The 25,982-nt window shown below is 40.2% G+C and overlaps 1 protein-coding gene and 1 non-coding gene across 10 annotated transcripts in view; both read right to left on the reverse strand.

The window, feature by feature from the left end:
• Nucleotides 1–25,982, reverse strand: part of ASAP1 (ArfGAP with SH3 domain, ankyrin repeat and PH domain 1) — a 395,575-nt gene that overhangs the window by 129,438 nt on the left and 240,155 nt on the right. For all 9 annotated transcript variants that reach the window (XM_055287244.2, XM_055287246.2, XM_055287247.2 and 6 more), the window contains 2 exons: nucleotides 12,575–12,649; nucleotides 11,704–11,753 (listed from right to left, as the gene is read on the reverse strand). In XM_055287244.2, coding sequence (XP_055143219.1) covers nucleotides 11,704–11,753; nucleotides 12,575–12,649 — 125 coding nt within the window. The remainder of the gene's footprint in view (nucleotides 1–11,703; nucleotides 11,754–12,574; nucleotides 12,650–25,982) is intronic.
• Nucleotides 606–712, reverse strand: LOC129487148 (U6 spliceosomal RNA). Its single transcript, XR_008659249.1, has one exon. It is a non-coding gene; the product is annotated as a U6 spliceosomal RNA (small nuclear RNA).

Below are 25,982 nucleotides of genomic sequence, written 5' to 3' on the forward strand. Positions count from 1 at the left end.
TATGGATTTTCATATGGGAAACGTCTTACATTTTTCCTTTGGTCTTACATATGACAGATTCATATACATTCCCTTACATTTTGGTAGGCATGAAGAAATTTTGATAGTTTAACCTATTATTGGGTAAAGCACTTTATAATAAAAAAGAATCAGAAAGTTGAAGACATGAGGCTTTCCTTGAATATCGACAGCTTGCAAGACTTCAATTATTTCAAATATTTAAAGTATATAATGGGTCTTTGTGGGTATGCACAAAATTTAGTCAAAGGTAATTTCCAACATTCCTCTAAACTTGAGCTATTTCCACATTCCAAGAACACATTTTAATCAGTCAACCACTTGTCACTGGACTGTACAAAATTCAGAAGAAATCCCAATTTGGAATCCTATGAAAATATTCTTCTGTGTGTGGGGAGGGGGCCAGGGGAAACGAGGTGATAAAGAAGAAAGGCCCACATTAAACCTATAGTAGCTGATGCTAGTGCTCGGCTCTGATAGATGATACTCTGGTAATAATACCAATGATTATAGCCTGCTTTCTAAAAATCATTAACTTGAAAATGGACTTCTTTTTATTTTTTTAATTTATTTTTTCTTTTTTTTAAAAAAATATGGAACGCTTCACGAATTTGCGTCTCATCCTTGCGCAGGGGCCATGCTAATCTTCTCTGTATCATTCCAATTTTAGTATATGTGCTGCCGAAGCGAGCATGAAAATGGACTTCTAATTTCAGAAACAACCTGTAATTTCTAGTTGTGAATGCAAAGACTAACTGATTCAACCTTCAAGTCTTCTTTAAGTTATGGTGGTGGTAGGGTAAACCAACCCTGAAGAAAGCCAATATCCTTACCTATACACAGACGCAGTGGAAAATCCACCGATCAAGCCAATGAAAAACCTACTTATAAACCCAGTTGGGATTGACTCTAATACCTTAATGCTATTATATTTAAGAAACTCTTTAATCATGCCACCTTGGCAGTCAAAGAGGCATAACAGGGATTTTAACAGAAAGAGAATAAATCTCAGCTCTTTCTCCACTGATGTGGGTGGGAAGAGAAGAAATATGGAGGGACAGGCATAACTTAATAATAAGCCTTTCAATTTACCATGGTGACATAAACATACATGTCTTTTATTTCTTCTTCCTCCAGTGATCCCACTAAAATGAGAGTAAAGGCATAAGAACAGATAATCACCCAAAGACAAGAAGAATTGAAGACAAAAAAAGGATGACAGAATTCAATAAATATTTGGAAGAGCAAGGCCGAAGAGAAAAGGAGAGCACCTCAAACTATAGGGTTCTCTGTCTCCCTCACTTACATAGCTTCCAAAAATGCCACCATATGTGATTACTAAGCAGGAGCCTGAAAGAACTGCAAGGCTCTGAGACAAACCTCAGATACTGACATTTGGAAAACCCCTAATAAAAGAGCTGCCTTCACATCCTAAAACTTGAAAACTAAAAAGAAGGCTTTCTGCTTTCTTGCAGAAAGCAGATCTCTAATGATGCATACAAGCTTTTAGTCTTTGGGTACCTCGCTCTGAAATGTGAATGCACCCAAAGATTGTAAGTCTCCAAAATGAACGTGAAACTATTAATAACAAAAGGGGGAAGGTTGGGAAGGAACCAGAGGCAATAAAGAAGCAGATAAAACATTTTACAAAATGTCATTAAATCTTCAGCTAAAATATTGCATCCACGAAACAAGAAACAGAAACTATAAAAAGGCAAAAGAAAAAAAAACCCCAATTGAGTGTAGGCTCCACCTCTGGGGGCAGGGCACAGACAAACAAAAACTCAGCAAGAACCTCCACAGACTTAAATGTCCCTGTCTGACTGACAGCTTTGAAGAGAGTAGTGGTTCCCCCAGCATGCAGCTGGAGATCTGAGAACGGACAGACTGCCTCCTAAAGTGGGTCCCTCACCCCTGAGCAGCCTAACTGGGAGGCACCCCCCCAGTAGGGACAGACTGACACCTCATTCAACCGGGTACTCCTCTGAGACAAAACTTTCAGAGGAACTATCAGACAGCTGAATTTGTGGTCTCATGAAAATCCGCTGCTCTGCAGCCACCGCTGCTGACACCCAGCCAAACAGGGTCTGGAGTGGACCTCTAGTAAACTCCAACAGACCTGCAGCTGAGGGTCCTGTCTGGTAGAAGGAAAACTAACAAACAGAAAGGACATCCACACCAAAAACCCATCTGTACATCACCATCATCAAAGACAAAAAGTAGATAAAACCAAAAAGATGGGGAAAAAACAGAGCACAAAAACTGGAAACTCTAAAAAACAGAGCACCTCTCGTCCTCCAAAGGAACGCAGTTCCTCACCAGCAATGGAACAAAGCTGGATGGAGGATGACTTTGATGAGTTGAGAGAAGAAGGCTTCAGACGATCAAACTACTCTGAGCTACGAGAGGAAATTCAAAACAATAGCAAAGAAGTTAAAAACTTTGAAAAAAAAATTAGAAGAATGGATAACTAGAATAACCAATGGAGAGAAGGGCTTAAAGGAGCTGATGGAGCTGAAAGCCAAGTTGCGAGAACTACACGAAGATTGCAGAAGCCTCAGTAGCAGATGCGATCAACTGGAAGAAAGGGTATCGCTGATGGAAGACGAAATGAATGAAATGAAGAGAGAAGGGAAGTTTAGAGAAAAAAGAATAAAAAGAAATGAACAAAGCCTCCAAGAAATTTGGGACTATGTGAAAAGACCAAATCTACGTCTGATTGGTGTACCTGAAAATGATGGGGAGAATGGAACGAAGTTGGAAAACACTCTGCAAGATATTATCCAGGAGAACTTCCCCAATCTAGCAAGGCAGGCCAGCATTCAGATTCAGGAAATACAGAGAATGCCACAAAGATACTCCTCGAGAAGGGCAACTCCAAGACACATAATTGTCAGATTCACCAAAGTTGAAATGAAGGAAAAAATGTTAAGGGCAGCCAGAGAGAAAGGTCGGGTTACCCACAAAGGGAAGCCCATCAGACTAACAGCTGATCTCTCAGCAGAAACTCTACAAGCCAGAAGAGAGTGGGGGCCGATATTCACCATTCTTAAAGAAAAGAATTTTCAACCCAGAATCTCCTATCCCGCCAAACTAAGCTTCATAAGTGAAGGAGAAATAAAATACTTTACAGACAAGCAAACGCTGAGTGATTTTGTCACCACCAGGCCTGCCCTAAAAGAGCTCCTGAAGGAAGCACTAAACATGGAAAGGAACAACCGGTACCAGCCACTGCAAAAACATGCCAAATTGTAAAGACCATCGAGGCTAGGAAGAAACTATAGCAACTAACGAGCAAAATAACCAACTAACATCATAATGACACGATCAGATTCACACATAACAATATTAACGTTGAATGTAAATGGACTAAATGCTCCAATCAAAAGACACAGACTGGCAAACTGGATAAGGAGTCAGGACCCATCACTGTGCTGTATTCAGGAAACCCATCTCACGTGCAGAGACACACATAGACTCAAAATAAAGGGATGGAGGAAGATCTATCAAGCAACTGGAAATCAAAAAAAGGCAGGGGTTGCAATCCTAGTCTCTGATAAAATAGACTTTAAACCAACAAAGATCAAAAGAGACAAAGAAGGCCATTACATAATGGTAAAGGGATCAATTCAACAAGAAGAGCTAACTATCCTAAATATATATGCACCCAACACAGGAGCACCCAGATTCATAAAGCAAGTCCTCAGTGACCTACAAAGGGACTTAAACTCCCACACAATAATAATGGGAGATTTTAACACCCCACTGTCAGCATTAGACAGATCAACAAGACAGAAAGTTAACAAGGATATCCAGGAATTGAACTCAGCTCTACATAAAGTGGACCTAATAGACATCTACACAACTCTCCACCCCAAGTCAACAGAATATACATTTTTTTCAGCACCACACCACACCTATTCCAAAATTGACCACACAGTTGGAAGTAAAGCTCTCCTCAGCAAATGTAAAAGAACAGAAATTATAACAAACTGTCTCTCAGACCACAGTGCAATCAAACTAGAACTCAGGATTAAGAAACTCACTCAAAACCGCTCAACTACATGGAAACTGAACAACCTGCTCCGGAATGACTATTGGGTACATAATGAAATGAAGGCAGAAATAAAGATGTTCTTTGAAACCAACGAGAACAAAGACACAACATACCAGAATCTCTGGGACACGTTCAAAGCAGTGTGTAGAGGGAAATTTATAGCACTAAATGCCCACAAGAGAAAGCAGGAAAGATCCAAAATTGACACCCTAACATCACAATTAAAAGAACTAGAAAAGCAAGAGCAAACACATTCAAAAGCTAGCAGAAGGCTAGAAATAACTAAAATCAGAGCAGAACTGAAGGAAATAGAGACACAAAAAACCCTTCAAAAAATTAATGAATCCAGGAGCTGGTTTTTTGAAAAGATCAACAAAATTGATGGACCGCTAGCAAGACTAATAAAGAAGAAAAGAGAGAAGAATCAAATAGATGCAATAAAAAACGAAAAAGGGGATATCACCACCGATCCCACAGAAATACAATCTACCATCAGAGAATACTACAAACACCTCTATGCAAATAAACTAGAAAATCTAGAAGAAATGGATAAATTCCTCGACAAATACACCCTCCCAAGACTAAACCAGGAAGAAGTTGAATCTCTGAATAGACCAATAACAGGTTCTGAAATTGTGGCAATAATCAATAGCTTACCAACCAAAAAGAGTCCAGGACCTGATGGATTCACAGCTGAATTCTACCAGAGGTACAAGGAGGAACTGGTACCATTCCTTCTGAAACTATTCCAATCGATAGAAAAAGAGGGAATCCTCCCTAACACATTTTACGAAGCCAGCATCGTCCTGATACCAAAACCTGGCAGAGACTTAACCAAAAAAGAGAATTTCAGACCAATATCCTTGATGAACATTGATGCAAAAATCCTCAATAAAATACTGGCAAACCGAATCCAGCAGCACATCAAAAAGCTTATCCACCATGATCAAGTGGGCTTCATCCCTGGGATGCAAGGCTGGTTCAACATACGCAAATCAATAAATGTAATCCAGCATATAAACAGAACCAAAGACAAAAACCACATGATTATCTCAATAGATGCAGAAAAGGCCTTTGACAAAATTCAACAACCCTTCATGCTAAAAACTCTCAATAAATTAGGTATTGATGGGACATATCTCAAAATAATAACAGCTATCTATGACAAACCCACAGCCAATATCATACTGAATGGGCAAAAACTGGAAGCATTCCCTCTGAAAACTGGCACAAGACAGGGATGCCCTCTCTCACCGCTCCTATTCAACATAGTGCTGGAAGTTCTGGCCAGAGCAATCAGGCAGGAGAAGGAAATAAAGGGTATTCAATTAGGAAAAGAGGAAGTCAAATTGTCCCTGTTTGCAGATGACATGATTGTATATCTAGAAAACCCCATTGTCTCAGCCCAAAATCTCCTTAAGCTGATTAGCAACTTCAGCAAAGTCTCAGGATACAAAATTAATGTACAAAAATCACAAGCATTCTTGTACACCAATAACAGACAAACAGAGAGCCAAATCATGAGTGAACTCCCATTCACAATTGCTTCAAAGAGAATAAAATACCTAGGAATCCAACTTACAAGGGATGTGAAAGACCTCTTCAAGGAGAACTACAAACCACTGCTCAATGAAATAAAAGAGGATACAAACAAATGGAAGAACATTCCATGCTCATGGGTTGGAAGAATCAATATCGTGAAAATGGCCATACTGCCCAAGGTAATTTATAGATTCAATGCCATCCCCATCAAGCTACCAATGACTTTCTTCACAGAATTGGAAAAAACTACTTTAAAGTTCATATGGAACCAAAAAAGAGCCCGCATCGCCAAGTCAATCCTAAGCCAAAAGAACAAAGCTGGAGGCATCACACTACCTGACTTTAAACTCTACTACAAGGCTACAGTAACCAAAACAGCATGGTACTGGTACCACAACAGAGACATAGATCAATGGAACAGAACAGAGCCCTCAGAAATGATGCCGCATAGCTACAACTATCTGATCTTTGACAAACCTGACAAAAACAAGAAATGGGGAAAGGATTCCCTATTTAATAAATGGTGCTGGGAAAACTGGCTAGCCATATGTAGAAAGCTGCAACTGGATCCCTTCCTTACACCTTATACAAAAATTAATTCAAGATGGATTAAAGACTTATATGTTAGACCTAAAACCATTAAAATCCTACAAGAAAACCTAGGCAATACCATTCAGGACATAGGCGTGGGCAAGGACTTCATGTCTAAAACACCAAAAGCAATGGCAACAAAAGCCAAAATCGACAAATGGGATCTCATTAAACTAAAGAGCTTCTGCACAGCAAAAGAAACTATCATCAGAGTGAACAGGCAACCTACACAATGGGAGAAAATTTTTGCAACCTACTCATCTGACAAAGGGCTAATATCCAGAATCTACAATGAACTCAAACAAATTTACAAGAAAAAAACAAACAACCCCATCAAAAAGTGGGCAGAGGACATGAACAGACACTTCTCAAAAGAAGACATTTATGCAGCCAAAAAACACATGAAGAAATGCTCATCATCACTGGCCATCAGAGAAATGCAAATCAAAACCACAGTGAGATACCATCTCACACCAGTTAGAATGGCCATCATTAAAAAAGCAGGAAACAACAGGTGCTGGAGAGGATGTGGAGAATTAGGAACACTTTTACACTGTTGGTGGGACTGTAAACTAGTTCAACCATTGTGGAAGTCAGTGTGGCGATTCCTCAGGGATCTCGAACTAGAAATACCATTTGACCCAGCCATCCCATTACTGGGTATATACCCAAAGGACTATAAATCATGCTGCTATAAAGACACATGCACACGTATGTTTATTGCGGCACTATTCACAGTAGCAAAGACTTGGAACCAACCCAAATGTCCAACAACGATAGACTGGATTAAGAAAATGTGGCACATATACACCATGGAATACTATGCAGCCATAAAAAATGATGAGTTCGTGTCCTTTGTAGGGACATGGATGAAACTGGAAAACATCATTCTCAGTAAACTATCGCAAGGACAAAAAACCAAACACCGCATGTGCTCACTCATAGGTGGGAATTGAACAATGAGAACTCATGGACACAGGAAGGGGAACATTACACTCCGGGGACTGTTGTGGGGTGGGGGGAGGGGGGAGGGATAGCATTAGGAGATACACCTAATGCTAAATGACGAGTTAATGGGTGCAGGAAATCAACATGGCACATGGATACATATGTAACAAACCTGCACATTGTGCACATGTACCCTAAAACCCTAAAGTATAATAAAAAAAAAAATAATAAAAATAAAATAAAAAAAGAAAAGAAATTTAAAATGACAGACAAAATAAAAAAGCTAACTGTAACAGTGGGGAAAAAAACACTGAAAAAATAACCTAAAATATAATACAAATAGAACAGAAAAGAGAAGAAAATTGTAAGAACAGTCTAGGAAGTCAAACATTACATAACGAAAATTCCAGAAAGAGGAAAAAAAGAAAAAACAGGAGGAATTACAAGAGGTTTCCGGGAGTGATGAACTAAAACTTGTAAACAGAAAAATTGCAAACATAATGCACATACCGTGGCACTTGAAGACTCTTCGTAAAACCTTTTAAGAGACTTACATTCTCTAACCGAAAATAAATGAAACAAACAACAACCACGTATCACATACAAATAAATGGGAATCAGAAAGGTATCAGATTTTTTTTTTTATTAGCAACACTGGAAAGTAGAAAACAATGGAACAATGCCTTCAACATTTTGAGATAAAATTATTATTATTGTTGTTATTATTTTTGAGACAAAGTCTCACTTTGTTGCCCAGGCTGGAGTGCAGTGGTTGGATCTCCGCTCACTACAACCTCTGCCTCCTGAGTTCAAGCGATTCTCCTGCCTCAGCCTCCTGAGTAGCTGGGACTACAGGAACCCGCCACCACACCCAGCTAATTTTTGTATTTTTTAGTAGAGACAAGGTTTTGCCACATTGGCCAGGCTGGTCTCAAACTTTCAACCTCAAGCGATTTGCCCACCTTGGTTTCCCAAAGTGCTGGGACCACAGGCATGAGCCACCGTGCCTGAAAATTATTATAAAATCAGTATTTTATATTTGGCCAAACTATCACTTTTTGTGGTGGCAGAATGAAGGTAATTTTGGAAATATAAAATCTCAAATCTTTGCCTCCTTTAGAGCTGTTCTCTGAAAACTACTGGAGGTAATGGGCCACCAAAATATGGAACTATACTAGTCAAGAGGAAGTAAATTTAAAACTAAAGAGAGTCAAATGCTATCCCAGGATGGCAGCTGTACTGCTGATCTAAAGAGCTCTGGAAAGGGATGTCTCCAGGAAAGAAGAAACTGACACAATTTAATACTAACAGATATATAATCATTCTAATAAAATACATAATGTACTTTATAAACAGAAATATTATTGACAGGTGTCTGACATCTGCTGGAGCAGATAAAAATTCACAGAAGATTCACATAGAACTAAGCAAATGAAGAAATGAGGCAATTAAGTCATTAAGAAAAAGCACACAACTGTACTCTAAGAACAGAAATTCAATCCTATTCTACCATTCAGACTAGCAATGAATGCTTATACCTATAAAAATGTAAACACTGAAACTAGTTTAATAAAAAATTGTTCTATTAACCATAATGGATGAACGAGGGTACGAAAGTGATGGGGTGTCTGTGCAAGGGAATGTAATCCTCGTCTACCACACCGATACATCACAGCTAAAGCTAGAAAGAGCAAGAGAATACTGAGGAACATGTAGATAAGTCAGGAAGCAGGTAAGAGTTGGAAAAAGGGGAGGGACTAACAGGATCAAGAGGGGCAGGCAGACGGCCACTGTGTTTCCGTTAGAAGCACGTTTGTTGCCTACTTAATATTTTCCCTGTCATGATTTGTAAAGAACCCTGTACCATTAGGTATGACATAAAATCACTGAGTTTAGATTGTGGAGGACAATAAAGTAAGTGAGAAGTGCTACAAACGGTACCTGGTCCATCCTAGAATGCTCTGTTCTATGATCAACTTTAACAATGTTGAAGCCACTGTTATTTGGGGTTTCCGTTACATGCTTTCAGAGTAAGTCTTAACTAGTAAAAGTACTATCTGATGTTTTAGTTTATGTACATTTATCATTTTGATCAAATGAAATTTGATTCTTAAAAAACTTAGTAGAAACTATTTATTGTGTGACTTCCCTATGCTAAACACTGTGACAACCGCTTCAACACAGTACCTTACCTTGTCCTCACAAAAACCCTGAGAAGTAGGTAATTTTTATATTATTTTACGGCTAAGGATCATCAAAATTAAGTATTTTGGCTCAAGGTCACAAAACTAGCAATGATTTCTAAGCCTGCGATCTACATCATTACAAACTTCACCGCCTCCAGAGTTCTAAATGGAAGACCGCAGAAAACGTCCAGCCTTCTCCATTATCAAAACTAATAAATGAACTTTTTTGTGTAGTCATTTTGTTTTCTGTAACTTACAACCACATGAGTCCCAGTACATCAAAGAGACAAATGCTTGTTTTCTTTCTTTCCTGCACCACTATACTTCGGTGACAAAGAAGTCTCTTAGGAAAATTGTTGACAGGGATTTACTAAGCAAACAAACAAAACCTGCTTTCATAAGGTCTTAAATTCAGGATCCACTCAACTTGCTATTCTTGTTATACATTTCCAGGATAATTCTTTTATTTCTTCAATGAAATAGTACATAAACTACGAGTCATTAGGTACTGGTAGAATAACACCATATATAAGAATAATGTGGTTGTGGTCTTCACCAAATTTAGATTGTAGAGGACAATACAGAAAAATGAACAGCCAGGCTGGGCACGGTGGCTCACGCCTGTAATCCCAGCACTTTGGCCGAGGCGGGTGGATCACCTGAGGCCAGGTGTTTGAGACCAGCCTGGCCAATATGGCAAAACCCTGTCTCTACTAAAAATACAAAAAATTAGCTGGGTGTTGGTGGCGGGTGCTTGTAATCCCAATTACTCGGGAGGCTGAGGCAGGAGAATCGCTTGAACCCAGGAGGCAGAGGCTGCAGTGAGCTGAGATGGCGCCACTGAACTCCAGCCTGGGAAACAAGAGTGAAACTCCGCCTCAAAAAAAAAAAAAAGAAAAAGAAAAAAAAAGAAAAGCCAGACAAGTTCATATGTTGAGTGAGAAGTACAGGGAAGAGCACCTGTACCATCTTAGAATGCTTTATATTCTAAGTCATTTATAATACTAAACACCAGATACTTCTAGGTCTTCAGCCAACAGAGATTTAAAAAATATAAATACAGTTGTACTACCTAATATTGGTAGTACTTTGGTTGACAAAGCACATATTACATAATGTTTTCTTGTTCCTATGTCCTACAAAGAAGACATATTCTACAAGTGTAGAACAAGGTTTTTTTCTTCCCCCTTTGTCCTCCCATTTTCTAAGTACTAATTCTATTCCATTCCAAGTTCATGCACTGTTGTCTCTGGGCAGGGGCAGTACTTAGCTTACAAGTTGAGTACTCATGACCCACTTTTCATACAGAAAGACTCATAGCCCACAGCATTCATTTATCAGTTGACCATTTTAAGAACCTTTTTGTTCTCTGCTGCATTTAGAACTGTCAATGTATGGATATATTCCTAAGACAGCAAGCCCCTAACAATGCACTTTTCACATAATTACAAAAGTAGTTTGGGAAAAACATATTTAATCCTGAATTTGTTTTTCTTTTGCTTGTTTTTATCCTGCTGCTACTGCTGCCTACAGAAATGTTTTATTCTCTTATGTTTATAGTTGTCGAAGACTTTTATTAAAAGCTTTAAAAATACCTATCTCCTCCCACCCCACCCTCCTGCTTGGTGTTACAAATGTTTCAGAGTAATAATAATAAAGGAACGTGGTATGATACACACAGTATCAAGATGGGCCCAGCACCTTGCAAAGTGCTTATTGCCCTAATCCCTAACAAGAACTCCATGAGGCTGGTGGTCTGACCTCAGTGCCCATGCTATGCTGAGGCCCTGTGGTCAGAGAGACCTGGAGTGAATGTTAGCTGGACACGTAACTAGCTTTCTAGCCTTTCACGAGCCCCTAAGCCTCTCTAGGTTTCAGTTTCCCTGATGTATATAAACAGAGAGCAAAGTTGTACAGATAGTTTCCTGTGAAGAGGTCATACATGCAAAAAACACTTAGTGCAGGTCCTGGCAGGCACCAAGATGTCACAGTATTAGCTGTTACTTTTATTATTTCCCAATTGTTACACTATACAGAAACATAAATGGTCCATAATTACATGCTATCTATAATGAGAGCCATAGCCCTATAACTTGATAGTACCAGCAGCCGTAAATGCCAAAAAAACTGATAGTAAAAGTACCTCTCCCTTCAGACAAATAGCACAGGAGATGCAACCACTTTAGGTCAGTGTACCCAACCTCTTAGCCCTAATAAGGATATGCTAGAGGATCTACTAAACAGGTTTTTGTTGAGAAGTTATTAGTTAAGGGCTCTGTCCTTTTTCCAGTTAAGTTTTTTTTGTTCAAAATTCACAACAGTATTAAAAAACAAACAAAAACTAAACAAAAAACCACTTACAACTTTGTCTCATAATCTTTCCAGGCTTTGTCAAATGGCTTCTTGAGATCCTTAGAAAAGAGAAAATGAAATTAAAATTGCATCTACTTTTGCTGAAAATGAATAAATAGTTTTGAAATAACATCTTAGCAAGAATTGCTTCCTTTATAGGACACTGGGAACTTCACTTTCATGTACGTTACACCATTTTTTTTTTTTTTTGACAGGGTCTCACTCTGTTGCCTAGAATGGAGTGCAGTGGTGCAATCACAGCTCACTGTAGCCTTGAACTCCCAGGCTCAATCGATCTTCCCACCTCAGCTTCCTGAGTAGCTAGAACTACAGGCACTCACCACCGCCCCTGGCTAATTTTTGCACTTTTTCTGTACAAAAATTATTATGATGTTGCCCAGGCTGGTCTTGAACTCCTGGACTCAAGCGATTTACCCGCCGCCATGGTCTCCCAAAGTGCTCGGATTATAGGCATGACCACTGTGCCTGGCCAACATCACACCATGTATTATATACACAAGAAGCCTGAGAGAGGAAAGAAGGGTGAGCGCCCTGGTCATGCTGATGAAGCAGGAGCCCGAGGTTCAGAGAGGCTGCGTGCCCAGTGGTCACACTGTGGGAACCAAGACTCGGGCTTAGCTTCTCTCTCCCACCCATGGAGGACCTTCCCAATCTTCTTGAAAGTGCCTAATCTCGTTCCTCTGTCAATACCATTATGTGAAGAGGCACATTTTTTCCAATGATCATTTTCCAAGAGCATTTTTAATGCCAAAAATGTTCAAAGAGTCTTTCAAATACAAGTACTACTATGATCTTAAAAGCGGAAAAAAAAAATCAATCCTTTCAAGTTAAAGTGAAAATCAAATTTCTGAACACTTACTCCTTTGACTCCCTTTAGGTCTCCTTTTAACAAAGAATCCAAGGTGAAGATCACATTGTGGCTCAGACCCTGGAGCTGAAAAAGCAAAGGGAAGATGGGAGATGGTTAAAAAATAAAGTCCACATGAACAATAAAACCAGCTACTATTGACTGAGCATTTTCCACACACCAGGCTCTGTTGAAGGGCTTTCCATGTATTATTTCATTGAACCTGCATGACACCTCTGTAGGTTAGGTGACATAATTGTCACCACTTTGCAGCTGAAGGAACAGAGGTGGAGTCATTTGTGCAGAACCATAAAGCATGTGAGTGAGGGGCTAAGATTTGAATTTACGCAGTGTAGGCTGGGCATGGTGGCTCGCTTTGGGAGGCTGAGGCAGGTGGATCACTGGAGGTCAGGAGTTTGAGACCAGCCTGGCCAACATGGGGAGACACCGTCTCTGCTAAAAATACAAAAGTTAGCCAGGTATGGTGGTGTGCAACTGTAGTTCCAGCTACTTGAGAGGCTGAGGCAGGAGAATCATTTAAACCTGGGAGGCGGAGGTTGCAGTGGGCCGAGATCATGCCACTGCACTCCAGCCTGAGTGAGAGAGACTGTCTCAAAAACAAAAAAAAAAGAAAATAAAATTGAATTTAGGCAGTGTAGCTCCAGAGCTTGTTCTTAAACACTATACTACAGTACACGTATATGTGTACAAATAATTCCTCAAATCATTTTAGCACTTCCATTAACACCTCTGCCAAAATTGTAGCTCTTATGGTGAATTTTCTTCAACTGCTTCTGTCAGAGTAAGGAGGGCTTTTCCCGTTTCCTTTTCACATTTTTTAATAGCATGTATCATTATCTGAAATTACTGTGTTTGGGTTTTTTTTGCTCAGATTTATCTTTTAATTTTTAGTTTTTATGGATACATAATAGTTGTATTTATGAAGTACATGTGAAATTTGATACAAGCGTACAATGTATAATGATCAAATCAGGGAACTAGGGTTTCCATCACCTCAAGCATTTATCATTTCTTTGTGCTAGAACATTTCAATTCCATTCTAGTTATTCTGAAATATATAATAAAAATCATTAACTACAGTCACACTGCTATGCTACCTAACACTAGACTGTGTTACTTCTATCTAACTGTATTTTTGTACCTAATAACCAATCCCTCTTTATTCCCTCCTCCCCACTATCCTTCTCAGCCTCTGGTAACCATCATTCTATTCTCTATCTCTATGAGATCAATCTTCTTTTTTAGCTCCCACATGAGACAGAACATGCAATACTTATCTTTCTGTACTTGGCTTATTTCACCTAACATAATGTTGGATCTATTTTGTGGCAAGTGGCATGATTTTGTTTTTTATGGCTGAAAAATATTCCATTGTGTGTATATACTGTATTTTCTTTATCTACTCAACTGTTGATGGACACTTAGGTTGACTCCGTGTCTTGGCTACTGTGAATAGTGCTCCGATGAACATGGGAGTACGGGTTATCTTGTGGATACGCTGATTTCTTTTCTTTTGGGTATATACCCAGCACTGGGATTCCTGGATCTTATGGTAGTTCACTTTTTAGTTTTCTGAGGAGGCTCTATACCATTCTCCATAGTGATTGTACTAATTTATATTACCACCAACAGCGTATGAGGGTTCCCCTTTCTCTGCATGCTTGCTAGCATCCGTCACTGTTTTTTTTTATAAAAGCCATTTTAACTGGCGTGAGATGATATTTCACTGAAATTTTGATTCGCATTCCTCTGAGGATTAGTGATGTTGAGCATTTTTTAATAAACCTGTCGGCCATCTGTAGGTCTTCTTTTGAGAAATATCTATTCGGATCTTTTGCCCATTTTAAAACTGGATTTTTTTCCTATGAGTTATTTGAGATCCTTATATATTCTGGTTATTAGTCCTTTGTCATATGGGTAATTTGCAAATATTTTATCCTATTCTGTAGGTTGTCTCTTCACTTTGTTGACTGTTTCCTTTGTGGTGCAGAAGCTTTTTAACTTCATATGATCCCACTTGCATTTGCTCATTTTTGCTTTGGTTGTCTGTGCTTCTGAGGTCTTTCTCAAGACATCTTTGCTGAGAGCAACGTGCTGGAGAATTTCCCCCAAAGTTTTCTTCTGGTAGGTTCACAGTTTCAGGTCCTAGATTTAAGTCTTTAATCCATTTGGATTTGATTTTCGTATATGGTGAGAGACAGGGTCTAGTTTTATTCTGCTAAATATGGATATCCAATTTTCCCAGCACCATTTATTGAAGAGGATATTCTTTCCCCAATGTATGTTCTCGGTGCCTTTGTCAAAAATAAGTTGACTGTGAGTATGTGAATTTATCTCTGGGTTCTCTATTTGGTTCCACTGATTTATGCATTTATTCTTATTTTTATTTTTTGAGACAGTCTCACTCTGTCACCCAGGCTGGAGTGCAGTGGCATGATCTCTGCTCACTGCAATCTCTGCCTCTTAGGTTCAAGCAATTCTCCTGCCTCAGCCTCCTGAATAGCTGGGATCACAGGCATGCATCACTACATCTGGCCAATTTTTGTATTTTTAGTAGAGACGGGGTTTCACTATATTAATCATGCTGGTCTCAAACTCCTGACCTCGTGATCCACCCACCTCAGCCTCCCAAAGTGCTGGGATTACAGACGTGAGACACCGCACCTGGCCTATGCATCTGTTTTTATGCCAGCATCATGCTGGTTTGATTACTACAGCTTAGTAGTATAATTTGAAGTCAGGTAATGTGATGCCTCCAGCTTGTGTATCCTGTCTCCCTCACTAGTACATAACCTCGATGGGGACAAGGACTTTGACTTTTCTGTTCACAGCTATATCCTTAATGCCTAGATTCCATTAAAAAGATAAGATATTTAGGAAGTGCAATCTATAGCCGGGAAATAGTTTTTTTTTTCCCCACTGCTCTGCGGCAGTGGCCTGAGTCTCCTTGATTTTAAGATGGTACAAAGAGGAATCTACAAAGGAGAAGGAGATGGAGATGGAGATGCTACCCAGCTGCAGAGAAGAATGGCAGGAGGGAACCAAGGGAGGCAGAGTCAGGTGTGAAAGGAGTAACCAAAACAAGGACTGAGAAGAGTTTTTAACTACTTCTCTTCAAGGAGACCCCAAGTAATCTTGGTAAAATCAAGTTTTAGTAGCGTGGAACCCAAGACTGCAGAGACCTGCAGGACCAGATTATAGATGGAAAGGTTTGTGGGTCCCCTCACTCAAGAAATAATTTTACTCACACACAAGTGTATTCAATTGTCAGTCTGTCCATCCATCCATCATTAATAAGATATCTACTCTGTGCCACACACTACACTAGAAGCTTGATAGGCAAAGATGAATAAACACTGTTCCTACCTGTGGAGAGCTCATATTCTAGGAACAGAGGCAGTCACTACATAGCCAACTCTACTGCATTATGCTATTATGTGTCAGTGGCAGAGGGAGAGAGTGGTGTGAGAAGGACCAATGCTGACTTGGAAGGGCTTTGTGCATGACTCTCTTAACCACATCTGTAAAGCAGAATATTATAACCTATTGCAAGCAGCTGTTGAGGATGAAATGAGTTAATATGTGTAAAAAGTGCTACCTTACTTCCTGATACCTAGGAAGTGTTGAATACATGTTTATTTTTTAAATGCTATGGGATGCTAAATACGAATAAGATAATGAGGGAGCAGAGAGGGGCGGGGAACAGGTTTTCCCCTTTTTGCTCTTAACTTCTCCCTAACCCTTTCCTGCTGTTTTCATCTTAGGCTTCCTGAAATTCTCAGTCATTCTACCTCTTTACTCTCCCTGAACACCAACTAATTTTACACACCGGAAGGTTTCCCAATGTGTGTCACCAGAGGGCTTCACTGGTGACACACATCTAAGAAACAATCACTTCTTTCTTATTTCAAAGACAAAGGGATTTCTACCAAGACAATTCTGTCTGTGATTTTGCCAGCAATCGCACACCAACAGCCTGGCTGGCATGCCAGAGAGCTACAGTCTGAGAGTCTACATTCTGTGAGGCTCTAAGACACTGGTTCTTAGGGTGTGGGGCAAAAAATAAAAAAATAAAAAATCTTAGCTGTTATAACTGCCTGTGGCCTTCCAAATGGCCACAGTACATAACTGATATCAACTATGTCTATTAGCTGTATTACAATTTCACGGGGGGAGCGATGGGGGACCATGTCTAAAAAGGCTCTTGGGGAAAAGGAGGAAGGCTTTGGATCATAATGAGGAAAAACAAGGCTGAGCAACACTAACTAGGTCTGAGACTGAAAAAATGAAGATTAATAGCACTCGCCCTCTATTCTATATAGATAGCTGAAATAATTTGCTCTGAGTCTTCAATTTAATTCTTGAAGTACAATTCCCTAGTATCCTCCTATCCTGTGGGCCTTAGAAGTTTGGATGGATGGTGAGTAAGTAAAGTTGGGAGGCCTGACCCGCCTTCACTAGTCAAGCCATTGCCTACCTTTCCTCTGTTCACGGAGATCCTTACCTTATTTTTCTTCAAAGCACTTACCATCCCTACCCATTTGTATGTATGTTTGTTTCCCTATTTGTTGCTGTCTCCCCAGTTTGGTTGCCAGCTTGAGAGGGGTCCATATGCTCACTGCTATATTCCCAGAACTTAGAACACTGCCTAGCACAGAGCGGGTGCTCAAAAAATACTTGCAGAAGAAATGAAATACAGAATCATTTGTGTACAAAGTTCTTCTCTACAGGGCTATCTATAACTGATGGCAAGTTATGTGCCTATCAATATGGCACTGGCTAAATAAATTACAGAGCTTCTAAACAACAGCCAAAAAAATGAGAAAGCTCTTTATGCTTCATTTTGAAAATATTTCCAAGATAAATATTTATGTGATAAAAGCAAGGTATAAAACATTACTTATGGTATGCAAGAATCTGCATAACAACGAGGAAAAAAGGCCAGGCGCGGTGGCTCACGGCTCTAATCCCACCACTTCGGGAGGCCGAGGTGGGCGAATCACTTGAGGTCAGGAGTTTGAGACCAGCCTGGCCAACATGGTGAAACCCTGCCTCTACTAAAAATACAAAAATTAGCCAGGCATGGTGGCACACATCTACAATCCCAGCTACTTGGGAGGCTGAGACAGGAGAATCGCCTGAACCTGGGAGGTGGTTGCAGTGAGCCGAGATTGCGCCACTGCACTCCAGCCTGGGCGACAGAGCAAGACTCCATCTCAAAAAAAAAAAAAAAAAAAAAGTCTATGCTTTAGTTATTTCTGAAATAATACACAGAAATCTGTTGATACCAATTTCCTCCAGGGTTGGAAACTGGGCAAAGAAATAGGGTGGGAGACGAGATTTTTGCATTAAAAAAATTGTAATATGTAATATATTGTTTATTTAAAAAGTCAAAAATTTAAAACAAAATATGAAAAGACAGTGATTATAAATAACCCCTTTTCAACTCTTTATTCTAAATTATGGTTTGCATCAATGCCTCAAATCCTTTGTGAAATGATGCAGAAAATTAAAAAAAATACTTATTAGTACCTTGATCTGAAGGCTGTATTATAAAATAACAATTAAAGAATTATGAAACTCTGCGGTTAGTACTGAATGTGCGGGTTGTTCCAAATAAAAAGTGCCTCAAACCATGTACTGACCACACACCAAACACACACAGTAAATTCTTTTTTTTAAAAAGTAGATATGGGGTCTTCCCTTGTTGGTCAGGCTGGTTTCCAACTCCTGGCCTCATGTGATCTGCCCGCCTCTGCCTCCCAAAGTGCTGGGATTACAGGCGTGAGCAACCATGCTCCACCACACATAGTAACTTTTTAATGTCATCATTGTGGTTAGGCATGAGGGGAAGACAGAAACCCCCAAGAATTAAGAATTTCTCCGTGGTTATCTACACACATTCTTGAGGGCTGATAAGAAATCATGAACACAAAACATGTATTATGAATTCAGAATGTTCCCAGTGACTAGTCAATGAAAAGGCTACAGGAAAAAAAAATTAAAATTTACAGTCTTTCCAACTTACTTCCCAGGAAAAGGTAGGTTAATTAAAAAAAACTAGCAACGAAAATTTTAAGTGACAAGTGATTAGTAATTACCTGTGTCATTGTAAAGGCACTAAGAAAGGTTAAAGAGAAAGCAAACCAACCTCCAGAGGAGGAAATTTTAGGAAATATTCATTGGGGGGAACAAAAAAAAAAATCCTTTCTTGGAGATCTCAAAGAAGGGAAAACCTATTCTGTCAGTTATTTTAGGCGATTATTGTGCCACAGAGATGGAGTATGTGACTTCACAGTCATGGGATTCTAGAACTTTCCTGTGTTTTCACTTTTACAGTTCTTTCAGGAATCCTTTACATTAGCAGTCCCCAACCTTTTTGGCACCAGAGACTGGTTTTGTGGAAGACAGTTTTTCTACAGATGGCAGGGGTTGGGGGTGCTGTTTTCAGGATGAAACTCTTCCACCTCAGATCACCAAGCATTAGATTCTCACAAAGAGTGTGCAACCTAGGTCCCTCACATTCACAGTTCACAACAGGGTTCGTGCTGCTTTGAGAATCTAATGTCACCGCTGATCTGACAGGAGGTGGAGCTCAGGAGGTAATGCTTGCTCACCCACCGCTCACCTCCTGCTATGTGGCAAGGTTCCTAACAAAGACAATGAGTCAGCAGGCGTTGGGGGCCCCTCCTTTATATGACCTGAGCAAGAGTTTTGCAAACTGATATATAACAGTCATCTCCAAGGCACTTACAATACAGCCAACATAATACAGTATCAGTAAACTTCCTGTATCACCTTATTTATCTTCAACAAATTTTTTAAAAAGCTTTTCAAATCCATTATATAATTATTTCCCATTTATTTTACTAAAATTCTATTGATTACTCTATCTCCACTTACTCAACTTCCAAATCATTTCCTTTCCTTTATTCATAAAGTTGAATTAACATAAGTTCTTTACATGATTCAAGTCTGTAAGAAGTTGGAGGGTATGTTTTTGAAAGTGCATTTTTTTCATTTTATTAAGCAAACAACACATGTAAAATCATTTCAGGACCAGGAATGGTGGCTCGTGCCTGTAATCCAAGCACTTGGGGGGGCCAAGGTGTGAGAATTGCTTGAGCCCAGGAGTTCAAGAACAGCCTGGGCAGTATAGCAAGACCCCATCTCTTTAGAAATAATAATAATAATAATAATAAAAGATGAGCTGGGCATGATGGTGCATGCCTGTAGTCTCAGCTACTTAGGAGGCTGAGGCAAGGACTGCAAGATTACAGTGAGCTATGATCCTGCCACTGCCTGAGTGATAGAGTGAGACCCTGCCTCTTAAAAAAAAAAATCCAGAATGATATTTAGGTATGGTAAATATTTTTGCTTTCCGAACAAATTGCTTCTAAATTTCTACCCTCAAAGAAGAGGTATTCCCCCTGCTAGTACATACATCAAACCTAACCAGAAATTTGGAGTAAATCAAACAGAGGGAGGCTGAGGTCTACCTTTCATTATGCAAAAGGGACTTATGGAAGCAAGTAACTGTAATTAATATTAAACCTGACAAAAATAGCCGTTAATTCCTTACAACTGCTTCAACACTGCCAGCATTATACAAATAGCTCCTGTTATCCCAGTCACTGGAGATGACTTCATAAACAGTTTTTCCTCTGTATATATAAACATATATCTTCTGCTCTGATCTTTTAAATGTCTTTATGCTTTACCACTGAAAGAAATGATCTCACTTATTGTTCACTGATTTATCACCTTTCCTCACTACAAGGTTTGCTTCTTAAGGGGAGGCCCTGTATCTATTTTGTTTACTAACTGATCAGATCCCAAAGAAGGAATCAAGAAGCAGTTGTAGGTCAGACACGGTGGCTCACGCCTGTAATCTGAGCACGTTGGAAGGCCGGGGCAGGCAGATCACCTGAGGTCAGGAGTTTGAGACCAGCCTGGCCAACGTGGTGAAACCGCATCTCTACTAAAAATACAAAAATTAGCCAGGTGTGTTGGCAGGCGCCTGTAATCCCAGCTACTCAGGAGGCTGAAGCAGGAGAATTGCTTGAGCCTGGGAGGTGGAGGATGCAGTGAGCTGAGATCACGCCACTGCACTCCAGCCTGGGTGACAAGAGTGAAATTCCATCTAAAAAAAAAAAAAAAAAACTTGTAGGTCACACTGTACTATCATTTCTGGCTTGCCTGAATACTGCCCAACTCAGCTCCAAGCCCCTCTACGGGCCTGTAGGTGGAGTGCCCTTAAGGGCTCACCCCAACAAGCCGCCCTGTCCTGCTAGAGCAGCCAACTGGCAGAAAGACAATGAGTCAGCAGGGCCTTGTTTTTTCTTGCCTCTGACAGGAGAGTGGAGCACAGCTCTACAAATGGTACTTCCAGGACACCTACATGCACACAAGACTGTATTAATTAATGAGGACATAATTTGCTTGCTTTGTCATCATGCATTAGTCTTAACATTCATTCCCTCTCCACTGCCCATTGGTTCTCTCTCTCTCCAGAACCGAAACAGTTTCTCTGAAAGTAAGGCTAATGCAAATCTGCTGACTTGCTCAACACATTGGAAAATCCAATTAAAATAATGAGCCAGCTCCCAGCAGTTAAGTCTGCGATTCCCTGGTATAAATTGGGTATTCTGTCTAGTATATTAACTCCTTCATGCCCTATAGAGTTATAATACCTTGAAGCTATTTAAAACTGGTGCCTCCTGAAGTGGCAGGTCAAAAAATAAAACTAAATAAAAATAAAACTGATGCCTCGTCATTAGGCTGCTTTACAAGGTACTGTGATACACAGGAAAGAATCCCAGAGGCATGTGGCCACTCATCACTCCCGGCCTGCGTGAACTGGGAAAACCGTTTAACCTTGCTGGTGTCCCAGCACCTTCCTGAACTAGCCCATGCCAGTGTCAGTGATCGAGACGGAACTGACACCAATGGGCCAGGTGCAGTGGCTCATCTGTAATTCCAGCACTTTGGGAGGCTGAGGCAGGTGGATTGCTTGAGTTCAGGAGTTCGAGACCCACCTAGGCGACATGGTGAAACCCTCGTCTCTACAAAAAAAATACAAACATTAGCTGGGCTTGGTAGTGCATGTCTATAACCTCAGCTGCTCAGAAGGCTGAGGTGGGAGGATTGCCTGAGCCCAGGAGGTTGAGGCTGCAGTGAGGTGAGATCGCGCCATTGCGCTCCAGCCTGGGCAACAGAACGAGACCTTTTGAGACAGAACAGACTGTCTCAAAAGAAAAAAGAAAAGAAAAGAACTGACACCAATGAAGCTCCACTTTATTCCAGGCCACAGAGGTGGCTCGTTTTACACACAGTCTCATTAGCTGCTCCTGGTAACCCTACAAGGTATTAATAAATAACTTGGCCAAACACACACAGTTAGCTGAGATGTAGTGGATGCAGATACAGGCAAAATGCCTGACACTACTGTAGGGCAAGTGCCCTGATGGCAATAACTTAAGCACACCCTTAGAATGACCCTGTGGCAGATGCACCTGAATGTGTGTTCTGAGCTAGGGAATCCCGGGAGTAGCAATCACAGAAATTCGTTCCTTGTCTATGAGAAACGTCCGAGTCCCCAGCCCGTCCTGTAGAACACGGGCCATACAGAAGCTTGAGGCCCTGAGTTTTGGGTTCCATGAAGGTTGCCAGATGGAAGTCATTAAGGGGAGTGTTAAGTGAGAATTCTATATAAGCTACATGCTGTTCACTAGTGGGTGAAGTTTTCTTGTCCAGCCTGCTGCCACTGGACTCTCTCCCCTGTATGTAAGCCACTAATAAACCCCATGTCTCATTTGCTGGCTCTGGGTCTTTTCTTCGGCCTCTTGAACCTGGTGCCTTCCCTACTGAGGCTAGGGGTTCGGTACAACTACCTAATACCCCTTAATCAAATGTAACTAGGTTTATTTTCCTAAGAATTATTATTATTATTATTATTTTTTTTTTTTTGACACAGAGTCTTACTCTGTCATCCAGGCTGGAGTGCAGCCACACTCACTGCAACCTCTGCCTCCTGGGTTCAAGCGATTCTCCTGTTTCCGCCTCCTGAGTAGCTGGGACTACAGGCACCTGCCACCACGCCCGGCTGATTTTTGTATTTTTAGTAGAGACAGGGTTTCATCATGTTGAATCATAAGATTCTTTACACTTGAAAAGCTCAGCAGTAGTGGTGAAAAAACGATAATGAGATAGCGTTTCAGGTACTTTTAAGGCTGGGATGGGGAGCTCCAAAATTTCCTTTTTATTGCACCACATTCTCTCCATCTCACAGTTCCTGCTTCCCTGCCTCGTCTGCAAGGCAGTCTCCATAAACTGTAAGATAATGCAGCCCATTATACTGTTTCTAATCTAGGCAGAACAGCGTGAATTTTATTTAAATGACAGAGGGTACTGTATTTAACATATATTATCTAAAGATATTGCTCACAACACCTCTGTAAGATGGGTCTTAGTCTCACTAGGTTAACGAGGAAACAGGCTTAGAGAGGTTAAGTAACTCGCCCAAGGTCAAACAGTGAGTAAAGCAGATGGTCAGGTTATTAATTAAGGTTTTTACTGACTCCAAAGGCCACTCTCATTTCCTCTGTGCTCTGCTGTTACAGTGATCTTTTAAAGTGATTACCAGATTATATCACTCTCCTGCTTAAAACCCATCATTGGCTTCCCACTGAACTACACTCATATCCAAGCTCCCAATTTAGGTCTGGCCCTGCCAACCTATTTTGAGTCCCTCTACGCATTCTCACTGCACTTCAACTACTTTTGGCTTCTCAACCCACAGAGCTCTCTCCCGCTTTGCACGTGCTTTACTCTGTCTGGAACACTCTTCCTCTGTCTCCATGTCACTTTCTCAGTGAGGCCTTGACCATTCTAAATAATAAATAAGTCCCTTCTCCCTAATCTCCTGTTACTCTTGACCAGTGGCAGAATAGGCTCGCTTTCAGAGTACCGCACTTTACAATTATCCGTGTGTTCCTTTACTGTCTAGAGCAAAGCTTCCTGGAGGCAGAGGCTAAGACTGCTTTGCCCACCATTGAGCTACATCAAACTCCTAGAGCAAAGTGTTGACTTGTTATATACACTAAATAAAAATGCTTACTGATTAAGTAAATGGATGAATGAATTCCTCTTCAAATCAGGAGAGCTGCTCTGAAGCACCAAGTGTTATAGAACCTGAACCAGTTTTGGTCTGCCTGGAGTGCTCAGCACCAGAATGGGGGAAGGGGCAAGATTCAGGAGAGCGATAGAAGAGTTAGAACTGCTCCCAGGATATGGCTGGGAGTGACAAACCAAGGGGGTACCCCTCCCATCCTGCAGCTGTTAGGCTTTGTCTGACAAGAAGAGAAGAAAGAATGAAGGTCAGGAGACCTGTTCTAGACTTGAACCTGTCTCCAACCAGCTGTGGATGTTTAGCAGGTCACTTTTTGTTTCTGGCATCAATAAAGTGTGAGGTCTCTAAAAAGATCTCTAAGGTACCTTCCAGTTGTAACACTCTTACAGCTTAAAATGAGCTACTGAGATACAACTGAATAAAGGAGAAAAAATTCCACCTCAAATGGGTGAGAACTATAGGAAGATGCTCAAACTGCCTCAGAGACAGGGCAGCCCTGGTCCCCCACTCAACAAAGTAACAAAAACAAACAGCTCCGTGGTAAAGCTGGAGAGTTAGAAAAGTCCATTCATAATTCTTACAACAATTCTCAATTTTTTAGTATAGTCCACAATGTTCACTATAAAACTCTGGCACAGTATAAACACAGCCTTTTGAAAAAGTCTGAAATATTTCAACAAAGTGAGCATCTTAATTTGATCAGAGCAAGGCACCAACTATGACCTACTAGGGCCTTGGGCTACTGGCAGTTTCCCCCCACTTCTTGACTCCTAAATGATAGGGAAGGAGGAGAAACAAAAGCATTACAAACTGAATTAATGGAGTAATGACAATCAGTAACTAAATAATATATAATCATGAGATGTGTAGAGATTTCAAACTATTACATTTTGGACAGTGGTAAATGGAAACAATAGGAATATTCAAAACAGGAAGTTGGGTAAATAAATTATAGTGCAAACATAAGATGGGCATTCTATACAGTTTTTAGAATGTGCCTCTTGGTGGGAAGTGCCTCTGGGTTCTGTAGACCCCTCTTCGGAGACTGCCAGGGGTAATGGGGGAGAGGATCTTGGCTCCAAACCCTGCCCAAACAAGCCTTGATTTAAGAGGTTGTATGCTTCCAACTAAGCAAAGGTTCTTAGGCTGCAGTATTTTACAAAACAGGAAAACACTTTAAAAATGTTATTGGTGGAAAACCACAGTATAAAATAGCACTGCAGTATGAACCCAATGTTAAAAAAATTATATGACTTTAAAAATACGAGAAAAAAGATGTTTAAACAGCAAAAAGTTTAGAAAGACAGAGGGTGTACACACACACACACACACACACACACACACACACACATTCCAAAACAGATAAGATTACTGTTGATTTTTATTTTAGTCTTTTTCTCCCTATATTTTCTGAGTTTTCAACAATGAAGTGGTATTATTTTTGTACGTACAAAGTTATTAAAAAGAAACATGACACAAAATCACAAGAGGGTGATATAATTAACCAGTAGCCTATTTCTCATTCAATTTCTTCTTTATTTAGTGATAGAGATGTAAATCAGATGGCATGTATAAAAGTAAAAACAATTAATATAAAAGTGAATCTGGAGGGAAAAACAGTTGCAGCTTCTCTGTAACACTAGGAAATTTCTGGATCTCTGTCCAGAATGACAATCCTTTCTAGTGGTTCTCAAAAGTGTGGTCCTCAAATCAGTAGTGTCAATATCACCTGGAAACTTGTTGGTTATGAAATCCCAGACCTAATTAATCAGAAACTCCAAGAGTGGGTCCCAGCAACCTAAGTTTTAACAAGCTCTCAAGATGAAATGAATGCAAGATCAAGTGTGAGAACCACTGCTTTAGACTAAAGGCTGTCCAAGTGGAAGAAAACCAAAGTTCCTTTAGAGAAGGAAAGACTTACAGCCAGAGAGCAGAAATCACTTGCCTATGGTCTAAGGCATAATTACAATGAAGAACAGAGGTACTGCTTTGGAAGACCTGGGAAAGGCCCAAGGAAAAATGCAAACTAAATTACACCATGTGCTAAAGGCATTCAGGCCTGACAAGACTGAATTTAGGCATAAAGTACATTTTACTGGAAATGCTAGAAAGAAAAATGGGTAGGTCTAAGAGTACCAGGGAATATGAGAATTCCTTAACTTAAAATAATGCAATTATATTTTATCTAATTCAATTTAGTAAATGGTGGGTTAGATTTAACATCATCTCCTACATCAAGTGAAAATGAAAGTACCATTTCCCTGTGCG

Source organism: Symphalangus syndactylus, chromosome 7, assembly GCF_028878055.3.
Source record: "Symphalangus syndactylus isolate Jambi chromosome 7, NHGRI_mSymSyn1-v2.1_pri, whole genome shotgun sequence".
NCBI classification, from domain to species: Eukaryota; Metazoa; Chordata; class Mammalia; order Primates; family Hylobatidae; genus Symphalangus; species Symphalangus syndactylus.